Source organism: Macaca thibetana, chromosome 14 (assembly GCF_024542745.1).
Source record: "Macaca thibetana thibetana isolate TM-01 chromosome 14, ASM2454274v1, whole genome shotgun sequence".
NCBI classification, from domain to species: domain Eukaryota; kingdom Metazoa; phylum Chordata; class Mammalia; order Primates; family Cercopithecidae; genus Macaca; species Macaca thibetana.
The window spans coordinates 121,767-145,886 of record NC_065591.1 but is presented as its reverse complement, the minus strand read 5'-3'; the positions used below and the strand labels follow the sequence as shown (position 1 = coordinate 145,886).

The 24,120-nt window shown below is 59.4% G+C and overlaps 3 protein-coding genes and 1 pseudogene across 3 annotated transcripts; 1 reads left to right on the top strand and 3 right to left on the bottom strand.

Moving 5' to 3' along the window:
• Nucleotides 1–1,619: 1,619 nt before the first annotated feature.
• Nucleotides 1,620–3,196, bottom strand: LOC126935727 (uncharacterized; annotated as a pseudogene).
• LOC126936562 (interferon-induced transmembrane protein 3-like) lies at nucleotides 3,165–4,403 on the bottom strand. Its single transcript, XM_050759301.1, has 2 exons — nucleotides 4,047–4,403; nucleotides 3,165–3,479 (listed from the first exon to the last, which is right to left on the bottom strand). The coding sequence occupies exons 1-2, from the start codon at nucleotides 4,293–4,295 to the stop codon at nucleotides 3,327–3,329; spliced, it is 402 nt and encodes a 133-aa protein (XP_050615258.1). The 5' UTR covers nucleotides 4,296–4,403; the 3' UTR covers nucleotides 3,165–3,326.
• Nucleotides 4,404–13,798: 9,395 nt separating this feature from the next.
• On the top strand, nucleotides 13,799–15,117 carry IFITM5 (interferon induced transmembrane protein 5). The gene is made up of 2 exons (XM_050759302.1): nucleotides 13,799–14,020; nucleotides 14,600–15,117. The coding sequence occupies exons 1-2, from the start codon at nucleotides 13,835–13,837 to the stop codon at nucleotides 14,810–14,812; spliced, it is 399 nt and encodes a 132-aa protein (XP_050615259.1). The 5' UTR covers nucleotides 13,799–13,834; the 3' UTR covers nucleotides 14,813–15,117.
• Nucleotides 15,118–17,460: 2,343 nt separating this feature from the next.
• On the bottom strand, nucleotides 17,461–23,512 carry PGGHG (protein-glucosylgalactosylhydroxylysine glucosidase). The gene is made up of 13 exons (XM_050759297.1): nucleotides 23,102–23,512; nucleotides 22,579–22,789; nucleotides 22,073–22,508; nucleotides 21,095–21,214; nucleotides 20,511–20,642; nucleotides 20,137–20,248; nucleotides 19,899–19,971; nucleotides 19,632–19,768; nucleotides 19,408–19,541; nucleotides 19,211–19,306; nucleotides 18,941–19,038; nucleotides 18,659–18,870; nucleotides 17,461–18,572 (listed from the first exon to the last, which is right to left on the bottom strand). The coding sequence occupies exons 1-13, from the start codon at nucleotides 23,358–23,360 to the stop codon at nucleotides 18,472–18,474; spliced, it is 2,121 nt and encodes a 706-aa protein (XP_050615254.1). The 5' UTR covers nucleotides 23,361–23,512; the 3' UTR covers nucleotides 17,461–18,471.
• Nucleotides 23,513–24,120: the final 608 nt, after the last annotated feature.

The following is a 24,120-nucleotide window of genomic DNA, read 5'->3' as shown; positions in this document are numbered from 1 at the left end:
TCCGCAGTGTACGTGTCCCTGGGTACTTGAGATTAAGAGAATGGTGATGACTTTTAACCAGCAAGCTGCCTTCAGGCATTTGTTTAACAAAGCACATCCTGCACAGCCCAAAATCCTTTAAACCCTGAGTCACCATAGCACCTGTCTCTTGCAAGGACAAGGTTGGGGGTAGGGTCACAGATTAACAGCATCTCAAATACAGAACAAAATGGAGTCTCTTATATCTACTTCTTTCTATATAGACACAGTAACAGTCTGATCTTTCTTTTCCCCACAGGGTGCGGCTTCAATTTCCTGTGGAAGGTGTTTTGTGGTTTAGGGAGGAAGAAACTGCAGGGCACAAGAGGGAGGCAGGATTCTGAGGGGCAGGCATGGAAATGAAACCACCTTTGCCAAAGTCATCACTGAGAGTATGACGACAGTGAAGGAGGTCTGACCTAACCGACTCCGTCTGGCTCCTAACCTCCAAGCTGTCCTTGCTCATCCCTGGGCTTCGCCTACTAATCTGGGGAGAAGCGTTTATCGATGAAGGCTGACCAAGCCCCCTTCTTGCCTGGGGACTAGTTTGCCTTTGCAGGACTAACACATTAGCCGCAGGATTAGAAATGATGGTTTAGGAGTCACGCAGCTGGAGGATGGAAGATTCTGACCCCGCCAGCCCCCAAGTTGCTCCCGAGGCTCACAGCACGACTGTAGAACCTAGGATCAGAGTCTGAGATACTTTACAGACCTGTGCACTCAATGGATCAGCCGCCACCACCCAGACCCACAATCTGGCTCCCCTGGTCCTGTGGCCCCTACCCAGGAACTGGGTTAGGGTTGGGAAGACAGCTTCGACCCCCCAAGGCTTCATCTCCAACCGGCCCGGTCAGCACTCCTGACTCACTGGCCGCCTCCCCACCAAATCATCCTTCAAAAGGCGGATCCCCACGTTTTGGGGGAGACGGATTTGAGTAATAACAAAACTCGGGTCTCCCCTGCAGCCGGCTCTGCGCGAATTCCACCTTCCTTATTGCAAGTCCCCTGCCGCGATGCGACCAACGGGCTCTGTCCCGGAGCGCAAAGAGAACCCATTATGGGGTCACAGGACCGGGCTCCCGGGGTGATTCCCGGACCACCAAGTCCTCCCACAGGTCACTCCTGGATTCAGGCTGGAGCCCCTGCCCAGGGAGGGGCCCCGGAGACGCGGAAATCGGACCCCCCCGCGGGTGAAGGGGAGGTGGGAGCCCCAGAGCGGGGCCGGAAGGCTCGGCCGGGGACGTGCCCGAGGGGGAGGAGAGGGACGCCCGTGCTCGTCAGGCGCTGCGGGTCTCGGGGTCCGCGTCCCGCGCACCCCCCGGGGTCCGGGCTGCGGGCGGAGCCTCCTCCGGGACCTGCACCTGCGCCGGCCGCCGCCAGGGGCGCCGCTGAGCTCCCGCCTCCGCCGCTTCTCCCTCCCCGCCCGGCGGGGCCGCGCGCCTCCCGCCCGGGCCCACTTCGGAGTTCGCCCCCTTTGGAACTCACGTCCGGGAGACCCCCGAGGGGAGAGGGCGCCTGGACCCCTGGGCCGAGAGCGCGGCTCCGGGTCTGGGGCGGGTGCGGGTGGGGAGGGGGAGTAGATCCACACCTGGAATCGGGGGCGGACGGCGGGGCGGGCGCGCGTGGCCACCCCAGCTCCCACCGCGGCTGCCCACGGGGCACCCCAGACGCCCACACCGGAGACCGAACCGGGGAAGGGAGCTGTAACCAGGTCGGGGCGGGGGAGTCTGTCCAGGGGTCAGACCCGGGTGGAGGGAACTTCCATGAGGGCAGCTCCTCTGCTCCTGTGCTGCCCCCACCGCGGGGGATCAGGGACGATGCCCGCCGGACTGGAGGCGGCAGTTGCCACGAAGCAGCACCTGGGTCACCCAGGAGGGGCTACGAGGCCCGGGGCTCCTTCAGCTGCTGCCCTGGGCACAAAGCCCCCTCGCTCCCACAGGGCCTGAGCCGCCCACATGTGCAGGACTGGCTGCTCCAGACAGCTCGGTGCTCCCTCCACCCCGAGGAAGTAAAGCCAGGTCCCCAGCACCACAGAGCAGGGCCTGGGAGCAGCTGGGGAGCCGGTGCCACCTTGCCCTTTCCTAGCCCTGCTGGGGGCTCAAGCCCTTCCCTCTGTCCTCAGCCGACAGCCTGGACTGCTGACAGGCCAAGAGAGCATCCTTGGGCCCAGGGTGTCCCCGACTCAGCACTGACGTTCCCGAAAAGAGCCCACCTTGAGTCGGAGCTGAGACTTCCAGGACACAGGAACTCCTCCCAGGGTCCTGGATCCAGCTGCTGCCCACAGCAGGAGGCCAGAAACCAGAAGGCCTGAGCACTTGCCCGGTCCCCAAGAGCTGCAGAGGCCAGAAGGGGCAGTGCAGGGGCTGACCACACTGCTCGTGAAAGAAGGGGCCAGCTGGGCATCCTGGGTCGAGTAGGGGCTCAGAAAGCTGTGAAACCCCCATCTCCTGCATCGGCTCTCCTTTAGGTCCTAGATGAATAGTATTGAAGATATATGCCTAAAGTATTCCTAACACCAGGATTTGTTTATGTGTTTTCTTCCCCAAGAAAGCTATAAACAGCGAAAATTCTGCTGTAAGCTTCCTGTGTCCTCTCTTCCTCTTCCTTCCCCCTCCCCTAAAACTAAAAGGAATGTTAAAAACCCCTTTTTCTGTGACCAGCAGACCTTATCTATGCTCCCAATCCCAATTCCTTGTGAACATACTTTGTAAAGTCCTGTGAGATCCTGTCTCCTTTGCTATGCCGCTGCAAGGTCATAAAATAGATAAAATTAGATAAAACATAAGTTGCAATTCCGGTTTTCCTCAACATCTAAGACACGTCACAAAATAATTTACTGCCTTTGTTTTTTGCTCTGGTAATATCTTCCCGCCGCATGTATTTCCCGCCTTAAAGAGTTTAAGAGGCAATCACCCAAAACCAGCAGTGGCTACCCGCTTGGGACCCCTTCCACGCCGTGGAATCTTTGTACTGTCATTCTGCTCAATAAAGCCTACAGTTTCTTCTTCTCTTGGTCCGTGTCTCCATCACTTGTCGCAGGCAGCCGGCACACCAATTCTTTGGTGGCGCGGCTAAGGCAAGAACCTTTGGCGTTACATTTAATCTTAGAACCAGCAGGACCCCTCCCCAGGTGAAGTCGCAGCAGCACCAGAAACATGTATACTTTATTGAATGCCATTGTAGAAAAGTGTGTGAGGATAAAGGGCTGATACAGGACTCAGCTCTGGGGGCAGGACCAGGAATGGAAGGTGGAGCACGTGGGACACAGGTTATGGGCAGAGCTCCTCGCCTGAATGATGTCTCCTGATCTATCGATGGGCTTGGTAGATCAATACCGGGATGACAATGAGCGGAATGGTCATGAGGATGCCCAAAATCAGGGCCCAGATGTTCAGGCACTTGGCGGTGGAGGCATAGGCCTGGGCCCCAGTCAGGTCGCCAACCATCTTCCTGTCCCTAGACTGGAGGAGAAGAGATGGTGAGGGAACCAGGATCCCTCAGCTGAGAGCCATGTGCTGTGGCTCCCACTCCCCCCGGTTCCTCCCCACTCTGAGATCAGGGACCACCTCCTCCCCTTCCTCACCAGGCTCAGACTCCCCAGGGGCCTCGGGGCTCATCCTCCTTCTGCCTGGGCCCCAGCACAGGCTGTTCTCCCCACCACGGGGTGAAGTCGCCTGTGAGTTCCCTTCTCACTTTCTGGGAGAGCCTGGGTGCCAGTCTGGAAGGTGAGGGTGTAATTTCTGGTATTGGGCTGTAGGGAGAATTGCTCTGGGCTAGTGGATCGCTGGGGACAAACTCTGAGCCAGCCAGCCTCCTGGAGCCTCCTCCTAGACCTGCACTGGGCAGATTCCCCAAGCCACACACACACACAGATCACACAGATAAAGCTACTGACGTGGGCACACACGGGACAGAGGTGCACACAAACTCACACAGGGACACACGAGTCCCTACCCCAGGCAGCTTCTGGGCAGGTGGAGTTCCAGGCTCACCGGGACCCTCTGAGCGTTCCCTGGGGCCATACGCACCTTCACGGAGTAGGCAAATGCTATGAAGCCCAGGCAGCAGGTGTTCATGAAGAGGGTGTTGAACAGGGACCAGACAACATGGTCGGGCACGGAGGTCTCGCTGCGGATGTGGATCACGGTGGACATCGGGGGAGCAGGGTTGTGGGGCGCCCCCAGCACAGCTACCTCATGCTCTTCCTTGAGCATCTCATAGCTGGGGGGCTGGCCGCTGTTGACAGGAGGGAAGACGGTTTGGACCGTGTGGTTCATGGTGTCCTGCGAAGGCCAGTAGTGGTCGGGTTAGTGGGATGGTTCTCAGTGGGCCCTCCCTTTCCCCAGTAGTTTCGATTTCTCAGCAGTTTCCTCTTCCTGGCATTTGTCAAATGCAGAGTTGGCCGGGGCCAGATGAGGGCGGAACAAATTCCTGAGGATCAAATTACTTTAGGACGGGGAGGAAGGAGGGGCTGAGGGCTGAGGGGCTTCCTCTCTAGAGCCCAAGTGAGCACATTTCTCATCTTGTTAGGGGTGTGGGGGTCCTGGAGACTTCCCCTACGTTGGGAGTCTCCACACCGCAGGCCAGCAGCTGCAGGACCTCACTGTCCCGGTTCAGGGCTCCTGCCAGGCCTGTGCTGGTGCCTCCACACGCCAGGTCCCACAGCAGTTCCCCCAAAGCCCTCGCCTCACTTGTCACAGGCCTCATCTGCTGAAATGCCTTGTCCTTTCCTGGGGTTGCAGTCCTGCTCCGTGCGGGTGTGGGGGCTAAAGGTCCCTGTGTCTCCTGGTGCAGGTCAGAGGCCTGGCGGCCAGTGCTGCCTGTCCCAAAGGAGCCCTCCAGGCCCAGGAACGGGGACTCTGGGGAGCACTGACGGAAGAGGGGGCTGTGGGATGCCAGTGGCAGAGGCCTGGATGGTGGAGTTAGGAGCCATGGCCCTTTACCCTGGAGGCCCACCTGGGTGAAGGCTCCCAGACCCGCTCCACGCGGCCCAGCGGCACCCACGCTGCCCAGAGCTCTGGGTGTCTGGTCCCTGGGGTGCCCTCCAGATCTCCAGGTTCTGATCATCTCTGCCTCTTCCCTGGGTCCTCACACGGGTGCCAGCTGCTTCCTGCAGTTGCCGCCTGTTTTTCTCATGAACCGGTTTGTGCCTCTGAGCAGCTCCTGAGGTTATGTCCTCCCTGTGGAAACACCTTGTGTGGCCTCTGGGTTTCTTCCTGGACCCTCCTTGGCAGAGGCTACTGCGGCAAAGTGAGCTGATGCTGTGCACTTGGCCGGTCAGAGGGGGCAGTGTGGGCAGGGCTGGCAGGGGAGGGGTCACAGGGGCAGGAGCGTGGCCTGCAGGCCTGTGTGCAGCGCGACCTGTTTAATTCCTGATGTGCCACATGGGCCCATTTTCCTGGGCTTATTTGCCCACCAGGCTGCAGACTCCCCAGAGGACATCGCTGCAGGTGGAACTTGCAGAGATGGGCGGCTGCTCACCCTGCTGTAGCCTTTCACCGCAGCGGGTGGTCAGGTCCACATCAGTGACCTCCGGAGCTCACATGACAGTAACGTGCAGCGGTGTAATTGCAGAGTGATGTGTTTGAGTAATGATGACTTTGGCTCTATAGGATAAATTTTATTGATAATTTGTAAGATTTAAAAGATTTAACTTTAACAACGACTGTGTCTACTGTCGAATCACAGTGCTTCTCGACGTTAAACACCCTTGCTACTGGATGTTTTCCAGGCCACGCAGAAAGGATTGCGTGATTGGTAGTGGGTGTCCAGGCTCTTGGCGTTTTGAACAAAGAATTGTACAGAATGCACAAAAGCAAGGAAAGAATGAAGCAACAAAAGCAGAGATTTTTTTCAAAATGAAATTATTTTTGGAAATAAAAAATGATTTTTTAAAATGAAAATGAAATCGTTGCAGAAAGCCACCAATCAGAGGCTAAAGTGAAGTTACAAAGTTGCACTTCTATGGGAAGACTTGTCCTCCTATCAGAAGCTTCAATTAAGTTACAAGGGTACAGTCCTATGCAAATTCTGATTGATTAGAAAAAGCCAATCAGAGGTACTTTCAATTTCCCATCTGCCATGCAGAAGTGGGGGTTTGCAAAGGGAGTAAGACTTCCTAATTCCAGGAAGACAGTGTGAAATGGCCTCCAGACCCTATTCTCCTGCCTCAATTGTATCCCGAAAGTAAAGTGTTTTTTCTTTTTGAAATGGTGTCTCGCTATGGTGCCGAGGCCGGAGTGCAGTGGAACAATCTCTGCTCATTGCAGCCTCTGCCTCCTGCGTTCCAGTGATCTCCTGCCTCAGCCTCCTGGGGTAGCTGGAATTACAGGTAATCTGCCACCCTGCCCATCTAATTTTTGCACTTCTAGTAGAGACGAGGTTTCACCATGTTGGCCAGGCTGGTCTTGAACTCCCGACCTCAGGTGATCTGCCAGCCTCGGCCTCCCAAAGTGCTAGGATTATAGGTGTGAGCCACCACTGCCAGCCCTGAAAGTAAGATACTAATGTCTTATATTAATGCCCACTTGCAGGAGTCCGTCGTCAGGCCTGGGTCCCTAAGTCCTCTTCCTTCTGCTGGCTGGGGTGAGTGCAAAGGACTTAGGCACGTCCAGGCCTCCACACGCCTTTTATCCTGGGCTGTGTCTCCCCCACACACAGGATGTCCTGGGATTTGTGTCTGGCTGTGCTGTGGGGACACCTTCCCTCTTCATGGTCTGAAGCCCCCGACTGGACGGGAGTGCTGACTGAAAACCAAAAATAAAAATCTAAGCCCCCTTGCCCCCACCACTGAATGGAGCTCCCTTGGCCAAAGGAGTCCCAAACAAACCTGAAAAACTGAATTCACAGCCTCGAAGGGAAGGCAGGTTGGACAGGCCTACTGATATCCCCTCCCTGTGGAGTTTAGGTACAACCGACCAGCAGTAACACTGAGATAAAGCTCATAGTACTGACAAAACAGACTCTTCGAGGCAATAAGGTACCAAATTCCAACATGACTGTGGTACAGCGTCACATTACAGTGTAGACCCTAAATATCTGAGAAAGTTCTCCGTCAATTTAAGAGCAAGGTTAAGGATGCACGGGTGGCAGAGCCTCAGGAGGCCCTGACAGGGTGCCCAAGGTGGTCGGGGCACAGCTGGTTTTATAGGAAGACGTGGACATCAATATATGTGCGACGTACATTAGTTCCGTCTGGAAAGACGGGACAACTAGAAGTGGGGAGGGGGCTTCCAGATCACAGGTCGAGAAGAGACAAAGGATCCCATTCGTCTGAGTTTCAGATGAGCTTTTCCAAAGGAAGCGATCAGATATGCATTATCTCAGCCGGAAGGGTAACTTTGAGTTCTATTTTTCTTTTGCCCGCAAGGAATTTCCCTGTGGACAAATTGAGGCAGGTATGTAGCTTTTTTGTTTCGGCAGTCGCCGTTTTTAGGAACAGAATGGGCAGCAGCTTTGCCCTAAGCAGTTCCCAGCGTGACGTCTCCTTTTGGTTCAGTGATTTTGGGATCCCAATATTTATTTTCCTTTCACAACAAATAGCAGGCTCTGAAGGAAATAAAAATTATTTACCCCCAAAATAAACTTTTTTTATTTTTGAGACGGGGCCTTGCTATGTTGCCCAGACTGGTCTCCAGCTCCTGGGCTCAAGAGATCCTTCTGCCTCATCCTCCCAAAGTGCTGGTGTGAGCCACCATGCCCAGCCTCAAAATAGATTTCTTTGGCATATTTTGAAACGGCCTTGCACAACTGTCTCTTATTAGGGAAATCTGCATTCTGTAGAGAATCTCCTTCCCTTTCTAGGTCTTTTCCTAACAGAACAGACATTTAACTAACAGCCCTTTTTAAGGGTGGAAAAGAGATATTTATCATCCTTCTCTCCAGCCTGCTGCCTGGAGGCTCATCTGCGCAACAAGCACGTCGCCTTCCACAGCCCCTGTTATCTAAACTCAAGAATTTCTTTCGACTAACCAACTCTTTAGGCAAAGCTGAACTTTTTTTTTTTTTTTTTCTTGAGACAGAATCTCGCTCTGTCGCCCAGGCTGGAGTGAGTGGCGCCATCTTGGCTCACTGCAAGCTCCGCCTCCCGGGTTCCCGCCATTCTCCTGCCTCAGCCTCCGGAGTAGCTGGGACTACAGGCGCCGCCGCCACACCGGCTAATTTTTGTATTTTTAGTAGAGACGGGGTTTCACCATATTAGCCAGGATGGTCTCGATCTCCTGACCTCGTGGTCCGCCCGTCTCGGCCTCCCAAAGTGCTGGGATTCCAGGTGTGAGCCACCCAGCGTGGACCCAAAGCTGAACTCTCTAAGCCAACTGCCAATCAGAAAATCTTTAAATCCACAAGACGAGACGGAATAACACGGAGCGGTCGCAGGAGAACAGAACATTCTAAGCAGCAGCCTCACGTGACTAGCAAAGGAAACTGCTGAAGTTGCTGCAGAAGCGAGGGGCCGACGAGACTTTGAGAAGCAGCTGGCGAAGACAGACGGAGCCGCCGTGACCTGGGCGCCCCCAGGACCTCCTCCCGTAACACCCTCAGCCCGCGCCCGGCGCCGCGCAGTTCCAGGAGCGCAGACTCGCCGCGGACTTGGCGGGCGCTCGGCCAAGATGGCGGCCTCCGTGCGGCGCGTTGCGGCGGCCACGGGTCTGGGGCCAGGGCGGCCTTGCGCTGGGCGCGCCCTGCACACCTCCGCCGTCCGCGACGAGAACCGGCGGCCCGAGTCCGCGGAGGCCGGGGGACAAGCCGGCGACCTAGGAGGACGCACACGCGCCGCACTTCGTCGCCCGCCTGAGGGCCGGAGGTCGCTCGCACGCGGAGCCCGGACGGGAGGGCCGTGCGGCGGAGCGAACCGTGGAGGGCGTTTCCGTGGCGCGTTCATGTCGGGGCCTTCCCGGGCGCCCGGCTGACCAGCGGGTGGTGCCGCTCCGGGCGAGCCGGTGGGAGAGCTGCGCCCCGGTCCTGAGGCACTTGCCTGCCCGCACGTTCTGCTTCCTCGTGGGCCACAGGGAAACTTCGCTGTCCCACTTGCCACGTGTCCTCTGCCCTCCACGTCCAAACAGCGCCGTCGGAGGCTGTGTACGGGCCTCTCGGACCATCCCCTTCTGCATCGAGCTGTAGCCTGCGGGGAAGGGAACCGCGTGCCCTCCACAGGACAGGCGAGGCCTCTCAGCTGCTATCGATAAAGACCGTCTAGGCTGCCCTGAAGAAAAAACGGGAGGCACCTCAGTTCTGAGAAATCGTCACCTTCCTGCAAGAATCTTCATGATACCCCCCTCCGTGAAAGAAACCCCGAAAGATGGAAACTCCACCCAAACCCCTGCAAGTGACTCTGGAGTCTCCGCCCACACGGCCCTTTCTTGAGTGTGTACTTTTCACTTTTCTTTTCTTTTTTTTTTTTTTGAGACGGAGTCTGTCTCTGTCGCCCAGGCTGGAATGCAGTGGCGCGATCTCGGCTCACCGCATCCTCCGCCTCCGGGGTTCCAGCGATTCTCCTGCCTCAGCCTCCCGAGTAGCTGGGATCATCATCGCCCGCCACCACGCCCGGCTAATTTTTGGGTTTTTAGTAGAGACGGGATTTTGCCATGTTGGCCGGGCTGGTGTCGAACTCCTGACCTCAGGTGATCCGCCCGCCTCGGCCTCCCAAAATGCTGGGATTACAGGCACGAGCCACCGCGCCTGGCCTTCACTTTTCAATGAATCTCCCTGCTTTCACTATTTTCTGACTCATCCTTGAATTTCCTTCTTGTGCCAAGAGCCTGGACACCCGTGGGGGTTCAGGTCCCACTGGCAATTGGGAACCTCCCCAAGCCCACTGGTATCACTATGACCCGTGACCACACCCCTTTGAGATGTCCTGCCTTTCCTGGCAGAAGCAATGTACACCTTACCTGTGAGAACTAAACTCTGACTTTTTTATCATTCCCAAATTCCTATCAGAGGGGCCTGGGGAGTCATGCCCTACGAATGGTAACTTCTCATCATATGAGTTTTTGTTTTTGTTTGTTTTGTTTTGTTTTTGTATTTTTAGTAGAGACAGGTTTCACCACGTTGGCCAGGCTGGTCTTGAACTCTTGACCTCAGGTGATCTGCCCGCCTCGGCCTCCCAAAGTGCTGGGATTACAGGCATGAGCCACCACACCCGGCCAACCAGATGAGTTTTATTTAACCCTATATATCGTGACTTACTTTCCAACCTGACTCTGGCATAACGTTATGAAACAAGGGCTGGGCACGGTGGCTCACGCCTGTAATCCCAGTGCTTTGGGAGACTGAGGCGGGCGGATCACCTGAGGTCAGGAGTTCGAGACCAGCTTCAACATGGAGAAACTCCGTCTCTACTAAAAATGCAAAATTAGCCGGGCGTGGTGGTGCATCCCTGTAATCCCAGCTACTCGGGAGGCTGAGGCAGGAGAATTGCTTGAACCTGGGAGGCGGAGGTTGCGGTGAGCTGAGATTGCGCCATTGCACTCCAGCCTGGGCAACATGAGCGAGACTCAGCCTCAAAAAAAAAAAAAAAAAAAAAAAGAAGGAAGAAAATCAAAATTCCCCCAAAACAAGTTTCTTTGCCAAGTTTTGAAATGGCCCTGCAAAGCTGTTCCTTGTTGGGGGAAAATCTGCATCTATAAAGAATCTCAATTAACATAGCTAGGTGTTTTTCTTCCAGACCCTCCCAATCCTGAAGCGATTAACTAAGATCTGAATAGGAAACATTTGTCACCTACTATCTCTAAGGGCAGCCACTGAAAGACTTCAAGATAACTTTGGTCTCCACGTCTTTATTTTTTCTTTATTTTTTGAGACAGAGTCTTTCGCTCTGTCACCCAGGCTGGGGTGCAGTGGCACGATCTCAGCTCACCGCCACCTCTGCCTCCCGGTTTCAAATGATTCTCCTGCCTCAGCCTCCTGAGTAGCTGGGATCACAGGCACCATCATAAGGGAGGAGACCACCCCTCATATCGTCTTATGCCCAATTTCTGCCTCCAAAGAAAGAAGTAGAAACTAAAAGGCAGAAATGAAATCCACAGGCAGACAGCCCGGAGCCGCACCCTGGGCCTGGTAGTTAAAGGTCGACCCTGACCTAACTGGTTCTCTTTTCTATAGATTACAGACATTGTATAGAAATGCGCTGTGAAAATCCCTGTCTTGTTTTGTTCCGATCTAATTACCGGTGCATGCAGCCCCCAGTCACATACCCCCTGCTTGCTCAATCACGACCCTCTCACGCACACCCCCTTAAAGTTGTGAGCCCTTAAAAAGGGACAGGAATTGCTCACTCGGGGGTGGGGCTCGGCTCTTGAGACAGAAGTCTTGCGGATGCCCCGACCAAATAAACCCCTTCCTTCTTTAACTTGGTGTCTGAGGAGTTTTGTCTGCCGCTCGTCCTGCTACAATCACGCCCGGCTAATTTTGTATTTTTAGTAGAGATGGGGCTTCTCCATGTTGATCAGGCTGGTCTTGAACTCCTGACCTTGTGATCTGCCCGCCTCAGCTTCCCATAGTGCTGGGATTACATGCCCAGCCACAATCTTGATTTTAATCTGAACACTCCTTTTCTACCAATCCTAGGTCTTTAGACAAACTCAACCAATTGTCAGAAAATGTTTAAATTCACCTATAGCCTGGAACACTGCCGCCTCCCCCGCCCGCCCCCCCACAGGCTTTGTGTTGTCCTGCCTTTCTGGACCAAACCAATGTATTTCTTAAATGGACTTGATTGATGCCTCATGTCTCCCTAAAATGTATAAAACCAAGCTGTGCCCCGACCACCTTGGGCCTATGTTCTCAGGACCTCCTGAGGGCCACATCACGGGCCATGGCCACTCATGTATAGCTCAGAATAAATCTCTTCAAATATTTCACAGAGTTGGACTCTTTTCGTTGACACTTGCATTGATCTATGTCTTTGCCTGTAACTTCTGTCTCCCTACAATGTATAAAACCAAGCTGTAGCCCGGCCACCTCTGGTACATTTGCAGGAACTCGGGAGGCTGTGTCATGAGCCGTGGTCAGTCATAGTTGGCTCAGAACAAACCTCTTTAAATACTTTACACAGTTAGCTTTTTTCATCCTGACCAACATGGTGAAACCCCGTCTCGACTAAAAATACAAAAACCAGTCGGGCGTGGTGGCAGGTGCCTGTAGTCCCAGCTACTCGGGAGGCTGAGGCAGAAGAATCGCTTGAACCTGGGAGGCAGAGGTTGCGGTGAGCCGAGATAGCGCCACTGCACTGGCCTGGGCGACAGAGTAAGACTCCGTCTCACAAAAAAAAAGTAAGAAAGAAAAGAAAAAAAGTCACTGCTCTGCTCACTGAAGTAAATGACTATCTGATTGCCTCCTTTGGAGAAGCGAGTCAGAAACTCAAAAGAATGCAAAATGCAACCTTCGTCTCTTATGTACCTGCGACCGGGAAGCGCCCCCCACTTCGAGTCTTTCCCGCCTTGCTTTGCGTTGTCCTGCCTTTCCAGGCTGAACCAATGTTCATCTTACACATGTTGACAGATGTCTCCTGTCTCCCTAGAATGTGTAAAACCAAACTGTGCTCCGGCCACCTTGGGCACATACCCTCGGGACCTCCTGAGCCTGAGCCATGGGCACGTCCTCAACCTTGGCAAAACAAACTTTCTAAATTAACGGAGACCTGTCTCAGATATTTGGGGTTCACAGGTTCAAGCACAGCAGCAAGGAACGCCCTACCCAACCATCCCCTGCCGGTGGCAAGTGCGGGTCCTGGAGGAGGGAGGGCAGCTCAGTCCCAGGCGCTCGGGAGTGTGGACGACTGCGAGACTGGGAAGCTGAGCCTTCTGGCCGGGTGCAGTTGCCACCACTGCTTGGGGGAAGGCTGGGCACAGGAGGTTTGGAGGGAGGATCCGGGGTCTATTGTTGGGAAGTGGGTGGAGGTCCACAGAGCAGTGTGTGAGTCCAGAGCTGGGGACCAAACCAATGTCTTTGGGGGTCAGTCTGGGCTGAAGACATAAATGTGAGTCGTCAGCACGCAGAGGCATCTGCAGCCACAGAGACAAGACTGGGGCGGACCTTGAGCCCTAAGCAGGACCACTCACCACAGACATTCTGGGATCAGGGAGGGCAGCCGAGGAGGCTGAGGAGGGGAGTGTCCACCACAGGCGCCCACAGGCTCCCTGCATCCGGCCACCAGTGTTAACAGCTGCTGCTGGCCCCTGGGGGTCCCCTGCGGGTTCTTAACAGGCTGCACCCCCTGGCTTTCCCCCCACGCGGTTCTCTCCTCTCCCGCGCGCCCTCTGACAGCCGCCCTCCTCTTCCCCCTTGCAGGGACGCCAGCGCTCCTAGGGCCCGGCGCTGGTGCTCCTGCTCGGCGAGTGTTGGGGCAGAGTTGAGTTCTGAGTTCTGGGAATGGAGGGGCTGCGGTGTCAGCAGCTCTGGCTCTGAGGAGGGGGCTCCTGTACGTCCCTGAACTGTGAGACCCATGGCCCTGAGGCAGCACCTCCCACCCCTCTTGGCCTGGAGGGAGGGGGCTCTGGCCAATGGTCTGCCCACTGCGTTTGATGGGGGTGGGGGGATGAGGTGTGTGGGTGGGGGTCTCTGCCACTGCCCGGCAGTGGCCTTCCAAGGGGGGATGTCTGGCAGGAGGGGCCCTGCTGGGTGGTCCACGGCAGCCTCGGACAGGGGCTTCCTGGGGTGGGGGCTAAGGGGCGGGCCGCACCCTCGGGCTGCAGGCTGTAATTTGTGTTATATATAGCATGGAGGGGCTGGGCTGGGAGGGCAGCAGGGCTATAAGTGAGTGGGTGCCCACCCTCCCAGCACCAGTCTAAGTGTGGAAGAGACGGCGCTGGAACCCATGGACACCGCGTATCCCCGCGAGGACCCCCGGGCCCCCACGCCCAGCAAGGCCGGTGCCCACACAGCCCTCACACTGGGGGCCCCGCACCCCCCACCTCGAGACCACCTGATCTGGTCAGTGTTCAGCACCCTCTATCTGAACCTGTGCTGCCTTGGTTTCCTGGCGCTGGCCTACTCCATCAAGGTGGGCGGGGGCCCTACCAAGGTGGGGGGGGACGGGTGGGGAGCTCCGTGGGGGGTCTTCACCGTGCTGGGGGCGGCGGGGGGCTCCGCTTGTCTGAGGGGCTCTGTGGGTACCGCTTGTGAAGGGGACACCATCAGTATGGCCTGGAAGGAGCTCCTCAGGAAGGCAAGGCCAGGGGCCTCTCCATTAAACACGGGGCCTCTTCTTAAGGGGGTCTGGCGCGTCCAAGAGCACAGAGGCCATGGGAGGCACCCACAGAGGTCTCTGCAATCAAGGGGTTTCACGTGCTGGGGTCTCCTGGAACAGAGGTCCCTTTGACTTCAGCTCCTGGGTGGCAGGGTTGGGGGTGTCTCTGCACCCTGGAGGACCCTCACCCGTAGAGAACTCTGATAGGCTGACACTGGCCTGGGAGGGCCCCTGGGTCCATAGCTGGGGCCCCGGGGAGTATCTCCTCAGGCCACAACCCTCCATCCAGATTTTGGGTCCAGCAGGGGCCTTCCAGGTGCCCTGGGTGGGGGTGGGGAATGGCCCCCAGGCCCCAAGGACACAAAGCCATCTGGCCCTGCGGTCTCTCTGCAGGCCCGAGATCAGAAGGTGGTTGGCGACCTGGAAGCGGCGCGGCGTTTTGGCTCCAAGGCCAAGTGCTACAACATCCTGGCCGCGATGTGGACGCTGGTGCCGCCCCTGCTGCTCCTGGGGCTGGTGGTGACTGGTGCCCTGCACCTGGCCCGGCTGGCCAAGGACTCTGCCGCCTTCTTCAGCACCAAATTTGACGACGGGGACTATGACTGACAGGCTGGGTCCTGATCTGGGTCCTGTCCCAGCCCCAGGACACTGACCCCAGGCTGCTGCCCCTGGGGCTCAATACTGACTCCCCGGAGCCTGGCCCTCCTTCTGTGGGGCCTCCATCCCTGCCCCATCCTGAACCTGGGGCCCTCCAGCCCCAACGTGGGCACCCAACACTGACCCAGTCAGACCCCAGGGTCCTCAGCCTAACCTGAGGGTTCCCGGGCCCTAACTCTGCCCCTAGCCCTGCCCCTCCCTCCTCACACTCCAGGCCCCTCGGTTCCACGATTAAAAGTGCCTGGTTCCAGAAAGTGCCGCCTGGGCCTCTTTCCTGCCTAGTGTGGGGGAAGGAGCTGCCCTAGGGACCAGCAGAGCCAAATGCCACGGCCGACCCTGAGTGAACGGTGCGAGTGCCCCTGGCAGCCCTGCCCTGCCCCCACTGTCCGCTTCTCTCAGCCACTGGCGGCCTGTGGCTTATGGGGTGGAGGCCCAGAGTATTTTAAACTAAGTTTGAAGCCCAGGCCTTTGATCTCTGCTGCTCTGTGGTTTAGTGGCCTGTGCCCCAGAACATCATGGGTGCGTCCCAACTCCACGTGTGCCCGCCCCATCTCTGTGCACATGCGTGTGCGTGCTCGAAGTCTGCGTGAGGGTCCGTGCCTGTGTGTGGGCCCCATCTGGGGTCTGGTGTACGCCTCCTTCCTTCTGGGTCATTCTGTCTGTCCCCATGACCCCGCGCGCCCCCTTAATTCTGAGAAATCCCAGTCCCCACGGCGGTTTCCCTCCCTCCTGGGCCAGTGAGGGTGACTGGGAAGGCAGGGCGGGGACCATCCCATGGGCGGGGCTGGATACACACACATACACATGTGGGCAGGATAGCAGCTCCCCTTTCTCTCTCTCACACACACACCAACCAAACTAGAAAATGGGTGTGTGTGTGACATTTTCTGAGTCCCCTGGTGCTGGATGCTTGTTCTCACATTATTTACCTGCACTGAGTCCCTTGGTGTATGGGTGCATGCACCATGGGGCGCATGTTCTCATATGATTTTACCTGCATTGTGCACCACTGCCTCCCCACACACCCCCACCACAGCCTGGTGATGGGAGAGTGCCAGGGACATGCACACCGTGGGCTGCAGGGAGGCCCTGGGGCCTCGTTGAGGCCAGCCATTGCCAGGAGGTGGTGCTTAACCGCAGAGTGGCCTGGGTTAAGGCCTGCTCAGTGGTTCTGAGCACCCCACCCCGGGGCCCTTCCCTCACCCTTGCCTGCCAGATCTTCCTGGGCTGTGGGTGGGAATCTTTATCTAGTTGGTCTACTTGGAGCCCTGGGCAGTGCTCCCTATCTGTGATATGCCTGCAGCCGACAGCAGGTGTGGCCAGGACTCTGAGTGCAGGCCCAGCCAGCCCAGCCCAGTCTCACGGTGGACCAAGGACAAGGGCAGTATGCCCACCTATGCTTGCCTTGGGATAGAGACAGTGTGCCAGCCCTGAGCCCCAGGATGGCCTGAGAAGGGACCAAACTGTGTTGGATGCTGAGGCTGGGAGGGGTCAGCCCATGTGTGGCTGGATACATGTCCCCAGGGATGAGACGGTCTGCCAGTCCCCAGGCTTACTGAGGGGCAGGGACGACCTGGCCCATGCCCAGTGCTGTGGGTGAGCCACCTTGGGGGAACAGTCACCAGCACCTCCCTGCCTCAGGCTCAGACTCCTGGGCAGGCGGATGAACCCTGACCAGCCAGGCTGGCACACATGCACTGGCCATCACAACCCCCCAAAAAGGTCACCTCAGGATGTGCAGAGGTGACCACACACCTGTGTGGCATGCACATGCAGCAGGTTTCAGGCCACATTTCTCCTGCAGGCACAGGGCTACCGACCGACCTGACACCTGTGCACACATCACCCTGGCTCTGGGACTGCAAAGATGAGCTCCTGCTGGGACAACCCTGGTGGGAGAAGGGGCCCATGCTTCCCTCGGGGAACCTGCCTCTCGCTGCCCAGCGACAGCGTTGGATGGGACCCAGCTCTGCAGCTGAGGGAGCCTGTAGGGGACTGGGGAGCCACATGGGGGCATCAGGCTGCATTCCCCAAGGCTCGCACCTGGCACCGGACCGCACGCTGGGCTGCACCCTGACCCGCAGCCCCTCTCCACTGTGGCCGTGAGCCCCAGCAAGCAAGCTGCCGTAAGACACCCAGTGTCCACAGGTCTCAGCCATCTGCACTCTACGCGGCTCCTGTCAGGGCACCTGAGAGAACTCCTGGCCAACCTCTGAGTGCTGGTCTCGGCCGCGGGTGCGCTGCACTGGAGACACGCATCCCCCACACACTGCTTCTGGCAGCCGCTGAGAGTGGCAGAGACAGGCCTTGGGAGACCCAGGCCTCCTGATCCCCAGACCCCAGAGCTGCCTGGAAGAGGTTTCCACAGGCGTCCTTGCCTCCCTCCCTCCCTCCCTGAGTCTCCATCCGAAGGAGACTCTGAGGACAGGGTGCGGCGGCAGCACCAGTGCAGGAGGGAGGTGCAGACGCGAGGGGACCCACGTTTCTCAGCGTGAGCCTCAAAGTTGCTGCGCTTCCCGACCCAAGTGGAAGGAGAAATGGGGCCCCGGGCACGGCCCTTACTTCAGAAGGAAGGAAGCACAATTCCTCGGAGGAACAATGCTCTTCCCAGCACCAAAGCTTTAATTCCTCAGGCTGACCGCAGAGCAGGGGGCCTGGTCCTCATCAGGGTTTCGGCGGCAGACGCCGTCACATCTTGTTCTTGGGAAACTGGGGCTGAGGCCCCGAGACAGAGGCTGGGCAGGGCCAGGGCCTTGAACCCATGCACATCTGGCTCCAGCCCCTCTGGCTGGTCTGTGGAGAGCGCTGGGGTCTCGCTCTCAAATCCCTCTCCTGTTCTCTGGTGACTTCCCACTTCCCACTCCCCCACCCGTCCTCACAAGCTGCATGGTTGAGGAAAGACGGCCATCCCACCCCACGCTGTGGCAGAGGCCGCCCAACCTGATTAAAGCTGCCCAGAGTCAAGAGGAGCCTGGGATTGAGACTAAGTTCCACAGCCGCATGGCGTGAAAAGTTCCTTTTTGGCAAAGCTGCACCTGAGAGTCTGGAGGAATTCTGAAGGGGGCCGAGTCCCCTTCCTTCGTGCCCTTATCCCTGCTGTCCCCGCTGAGGCCTGCACCTGCCTCTCTGCCTTCTCAGCAGAGCGGCCGGCCGCTGTGACCACGGCTCTCAGGAGAGTAGGGGATGAGAGGCCAGAGGTGATGTCGGCTCAGACCCTGGCTTCAGGAGCTCGGGGCGGTGCCATGGGACGGTGCGTGACAGCATCAGTCCACAGGGGCAGGCAGAGGTGGCGTGGGGATGCCACGGGGAAGCTACCTGCCCACGGGGGTCCACGGGAGTCCAGGCCACAGGCAGAACGCCTTGAACTCAGGCCAAGCAGCGTGGACCTTCCCTGGGAGCCTGGCTGCAGGTGAGGGGTGGCAGGCTAGGAGGGTGCCCAGGAGGAGTGGGTGCAGGAGTGGCCAGAGGGAAGGAAGAGGCATTTCTGAAGCCAACGTTCCTGACTGTTCAGGGGCAGGGTCCACGGTGAGTGACTCAGTGGGGCTGGAGGGACCGACAAGGGTGACCCAGAGGGGGCCCTGCGGCTCTGGAGCAGGGACCCAACATCTTCAAAAAGTCCTCCCAGGGAACCCGGAGCTGGAACTCCCAGGCAGATTCGCGGGTGACCTTTGTATCTGGCCAGCCGAGCGGGGGAAGGAGACCTTGTGTCCTGTAGGGAGAGAGGCAGGCTGAGGGGCACAGCCTGTGGTCACAGGTGCCTGGGCTCTTCTCTTGGGGGCTGGGGTGGTCTTCTACCTGGCAACAGGGAGAGGCGGGCCTGGGACGGCCACAGCTCAGCCTCCAGGCAGGGAGCCCAGGGCCCTGCTCGGGCCGTGACCTCCACGCTCACGGAGTCCTCGGAGAAAGAGAAGTTGAGCTTGTTTCCCTGGTAGAAGATGCCAGAGACGCTCACTCTGGAGATCCCCGACACACACACGGGGTCAAAGGTCACACCTGCTCGGGTGACCCTGCGGGAGGAGAGGTTTGTGAGGCGGCAGGTGGGGGTATGGGCTGCCCCCTGCCAGCCTCTGCACTTACCTGAACCCCGTGCACCCAAAGAGCACCGCCTGCAGGAAGCCCCCCATGCCTGTCAGGAAGTTCACAGCACCTGACCCGTCTGCATTCTCCGTCCACACCTGCAGGGGCAAGGGCAGCTGACACCAGGACCCCCCGGACACCGTCCTCTCTGGGCTGCTGTCCCAAGATCCGGCAGGAAGCTCCAGGGGTGCATCCTGCCGTGCCTGCTCTGAGGCCGGGCTCCACTCCCACCACGAGGGGCCCAGTGGAGGCAGGCGTGGCCAGGCTGACCTTGAAGGGTTCAGTCATGCTGGCAAAGCTCCTGTCCAGGAGGCCCCGGGCCCGCGCTGTGTCCTTCAGCTCCATCCAGCCCACAGCAAACATGCTCTGCGGTCAGAGGTAAGAGGACACACGGGGTGAGGCCCACTGCGTGGGCAGAGAAGACTGAAGCCACTGAGGCAGGAACCCCCCAGCCCCAGGGTGCTCACCCAGGTCATGGCGGGGCCCTGGGGGGATGTCACAGCCTCGTAAATCTCCAGGTTTTTCCTGCGAACATCAGGACTCAGGGAGAAGGGGACCGGGTATCCCAGGAGCACGACATCTGCCTGCTTCACCACCTCTCCTACGTGGAGGTGCTGCTGATTGGGGGGTGTTCCAGGACAGACTCGAGGGTCTTGACGGCAGGGGAGGAGGCCTTGAAGGGGTCACTCACCAGGCTCATACCCATCGAACTCCGGGTGGAAGTTCTGCTCCACGTCAAAGGGTACCTTGATCTTGTCAGCCACTGCCAGCCACTGGCTGGGGACGGGCAGACCCAGGTCCTGGGCCAGGGCAGCAGCAAAGCGCAGGCTGGAGGTGGAGGTAGGTGGGGGAGGCTGCAACCCCTGCGCTTCCAGCTGCTGCCTGCCGAGTGGGGGCACTGGGGCAAGTATCCAGCTGGGGCAGGGGCGGGGTGAGGTGAGGGGATCTTGTGTCTGACCTGTTCTGGACCAGGACGTTGGTGTACACAGAGTTGTTGACCCCTGAATGGTACTCGTCGGGGGACATGACTCCTGGACACACAAGTCCAAGATGGTGCTCAGTGCAGAGCCTCAGAGGCCTTCCCTCCACGCCGGCGGTCAGCGTGGGGCTGGCACACGTGAGGTGTCTGAAAACATCTGCCAAGTCTGGGAACATCCACCCTTCCTCCCTGAGCCCCTCCCCACCGTGGCCCTCACCCCTCAGGTGGTACTTCTCCTCCCTGGGGCTCCACTCCACACGACTGCACCAAAACTCGGCCACAGCCCTGACCACGTCCCAGCCACCAGCCTCTCGAAAGAGCTGCAGGTCCTGGGGAGCAGGAGACGGCACAGAGGCCAGGGCCCCAGTCACTCTCACTCCCAGTGGCCTGTCTGTGCCCAGAAGCAAGGCCTGGCACTGAGACAACTGTCCTCAGCCCCAGCTTTCCAGGACCGGCCCCAAACAGGGCCTGGCACTGAGACACCCGTCCTCAGCCAGCTTCCCAGGACCGGCCCCAGATAGAGCCACGAGGAGTGGGGACTACACCAGCTGCCTGGCCCCCTTGCAGGAATGGGGGGCAGGCCCACCTCACCTGGGTGGTATGGTAGTACAGCTCGAAGGCCAACACCACGGCCCCATTGACATGGACCTCCTGGGCTCCATAAATGTCCTCAGGGCAAACCTCCAGGCCGGAGCCTGCACTCTCCCAGGCAAACTTGGCTCCCTGAGGGGTTGGGAGGGGGCAGACTTGGCCTTGTTGGAGGCGAGGGGTGGCCCATCAACTTTCCCATGCCCTTGCCCTGGAGGAGGGGGGCACGGCCTGCACCACGTACCCTGGTGGATGCTACTGCGAGAAGTGCCCACTGCACGTCCTCACTGGGGGCCACGTAGCTTCTGCCCAGTTCTCACCCAGTGCTGACCCTGGCTCAGGGCAGCAGGGGCACCCCAGGGGGTCCTGGGCCAAAGTGGATTCCCAGCCCTGCTGCGGTTCCCACCTCCTCTCTCTCTCAGGTGCGGGGGGGACACTGCTGAGGCCCCACAAGCCTCAGGGTGGGGAATCTAGGACATCCCAGCTCTGTCCAGAGAGGGGGCCTGGGGAGAGGGATACACGCCTGGGAGGGGTGTGGGGGCTGCAGGCCCTGCAAGGCCCAGTGGCCAGTGCCCAGGTCCCCTCACCTGGTAGCCCAGGTTCTGGGCATTCCCCAGGGCCCCGCCCAGCGTGTGGATGCGGTACTCCAGGATGGCCCTGGCGGCTTCGGGGTGGAACATCAGGATATTCGGGAACATCCAGAGGTCCTGAGAGCACAGTCCCTCGTTCTAGCGCCGGACAGGCCCTCACTGCTCCCGCCCCTGCTGGCCACGTTCCGCCCTGGCAGAGCTCCATTGCTGGCGCCTGCTGGGTTCCTCCTCTGCTGCCCACTCAGATCTGCAGACCCTCCCCACCTGCCCACCCAGTTCTGTCTCCAGCCCAGAGGCTCCTGGAGTTCTGGTCCTCAGCCCCACACTTCGCCTCCCCAGCCAGAGTTTGTGTGGCCTCCGAGGCTCGGCCGGAATATGGGCATGGGCGGCCTCAGGCCGGCCGGCCCGCAGTGAACGCCTCTGGGAGCCTCATCAAAGAAACGCCACAGTAGCGGCACAGGGAGGCTCAGCTCCAGCGCCGTCACTCTCGACACCTGCATGCCCAGCAGCCATCACGCCCCTCTACCCTGTGCCCTCAGTGTCCCCGTCACCCTCACCGGCCTCCAGCACCGGGCTCCACGCAGCAGCCACACAGGTATTCCCAGTCCCCACAGGTCCCCGTCCTGATAGGTCTCTGCAGCTCACTGGCCCTCAGGTAAACGCCAAGCACCACACTGCTGCCTATAAACCCTGGCGACCTGGGTCTGCAGCCCTTCTCGCCTTGGTGGGGGCCCCTCCCCACGCCCTGGCAGGTGCCTCAGGCCCTCTCAGTTCTGGTCTCTGCACCTTCCATTCCCCTCACCTAGATCACTCCTCTGCCACCCTCCTGTTGAGATGCCACCTTTTCCAGGCTCCTTCCCTTTTGCCACAGTCCCTGTGCTTCCCCAGCCACAGCCCTGATGCCAGGGAGGGCAGAGACCGTGGACCTCCATGTGTCGCCTGCTGTGTGGCTGGTGCTGGGTGTACAATGCTCACCTGGTCCCAGAAGACGTGGCCCCAGTAGCATTCCTCACGGCTCCCATTGGAGAGGCCCCCAGGACTGAGGCCATGGCAGATGTATCCTGGGGCCTTGGGCTGGGGTAGGGCACTGAGCAGGTAGTAGAGGGAGCCACGCAGGGCCTGGCGCAGCGGCAGGGGCCCCACCATGTCCAAGCCACATTCTGCCCAGAGTTGGGCCCAGGCCTGTGCGTGAGCCGTGTACAGAGCTCCCCTGGCCTGCAGCTGCAGGGCCTCAGTGAGGCAGGCCTGAGCCTCAGCCCGGCTGCCGCCCACCACCGTCAGGAAGTCCCATGTCCTTTCCTCCTCACCTTCCCCAAGGGTCAGGTCTGGGGGTGCTGGTGTCCACAGCATGTGTACCTCCTGCTGTGGCTCCCCGGGCTGCTCAGGGGTGAGGGTGTGGCCATACAGGTACCTGTGAGAGTATGGCTCAGGGATGAGCTCCCTCCTGAACTCCCTGGCCGCAAATCCAGCCCCCTCCTTACCGGGCTCCCTGGAAGTCAGGACCCTGGTGCAGGTCCAGGTCTGGGCTTTCCTGGGAGAAGGCTGAGGACAGCAGCAGCGTGATGGGCCCGCTCCCCGGGGACAGGCGGGCGATGGACACACGGAAAGCCAGGACGTGGGGCAGTGTGCGGTGCGCATAGATGCACTGCGAGGCCCGGAAGTGGGGGCCCTCCAGGGTGTGAAGAAAGGAGCCTGGGGAGGCAGAAGGGAAGGCAGGACCACTCCAGGTGGGTGGCCAAGCTACGGCCTCCCTGGGGCAGGAGTGGACCCCCCACCGTGGCCTCTCCCCACAATGAGGCAGATCCCTCCGGACCCTGGGCTGCTCTTTCTTGCTACAGCTGCACAGGAGGCCTCCAGGCAGAGGGAAAGGGGGACTCTGCCGGCCTCTGGGGCCTCCTGTGTTAGTGAGACTTCCTGTGTAAACTCAGGAGGTGCTGGTGGGATTTCCCCCACTGGCCTGGAACAATGTCTGGGGCAGGGGTGAGGCAGGCCAGGCGGCGATACCTGTGTTGGTGTCTAGGGCAAAGGTCTCGGTCAGCGGCTCCCCCATCCCTGCAGGGGCCTCCAGCCGGACGTTGAGGGGGCTGGGCAGCACAGCCCGGTGCGTGTCCCTGCCAGCCCCATTGTACACGCCGCTCACGTGCAGCGTGTCATGAAACACTCGTGTGCCCAGGTATGCGTTGGTCACAGTGGCCAAGAGACGGGGGTCACTGGGCAGAGAGTGGGCAGCAAACGTGGTGGGGTCCTCGCCGGAGTCCTCCATGGGCTGGGCCTGAGCGGCCTGATGGGGATTCAGGGGCCCCGGGACTGGCTGAGCCGCCCTCTTGAGACCGTCTGTAATCCCCTGAAGCCTCCCTCAGAACTGGGGGGAGTTGCAGAACCAGCTGGGCAGCCCCGATTTTCCTGAGGCCCCTCCTAGGAGGAAAACGCCCAGGAACGGAGCTCAGACCCCTGAGGTTGATCTCCGGGAGCCCAGCTGAGTCCCTAAGTTTGTCTCTCCCACCTGGCACCTTAGATTCCAGTCCTAACCCTGCTTTCCCAACGCCCGCCCCCACAACCCCGGTCTTGCCCCCACCCTCTGAGGTCGGGACCTGCGTCTGTCGGTGGGAAGTGGAAGTGGGGACGAGGGCGGGGTGGGTGTGGTGAGGGGGGAGCGCTGGGCGGGATCGGGGAGGGAGTCTGGGGCTGCCAGGGGCCCTGGGGGGATGGGGCACTGGGCGGGTGGGGGTCTCGGGGGTGTGGGCGACTGGGGCAGGCGGGGGTCGGGAGGGAGGATGGGGCGGCTGGAGTCGCTGGAGGGGGGCGACTGGAGGCTGGGAGGGCGGCGGGCGGGGGGCAGCGGGGAGGAAGCCTGGAGCTGCGGGGCGGGGGCCTCTGGGACTCACCGCAGCCCCACCCGGTCGCCGGACGCCAGCGTGGAAACCTGTGTCCCTCTGCTCCACGCCAGGGCCGGGGGAAGGAGGAGCCGCCCGGCTGCCGCGCCACCAGGAAGGCCCGCGGTCCCCGCCCCCGAGGGCCCGGGC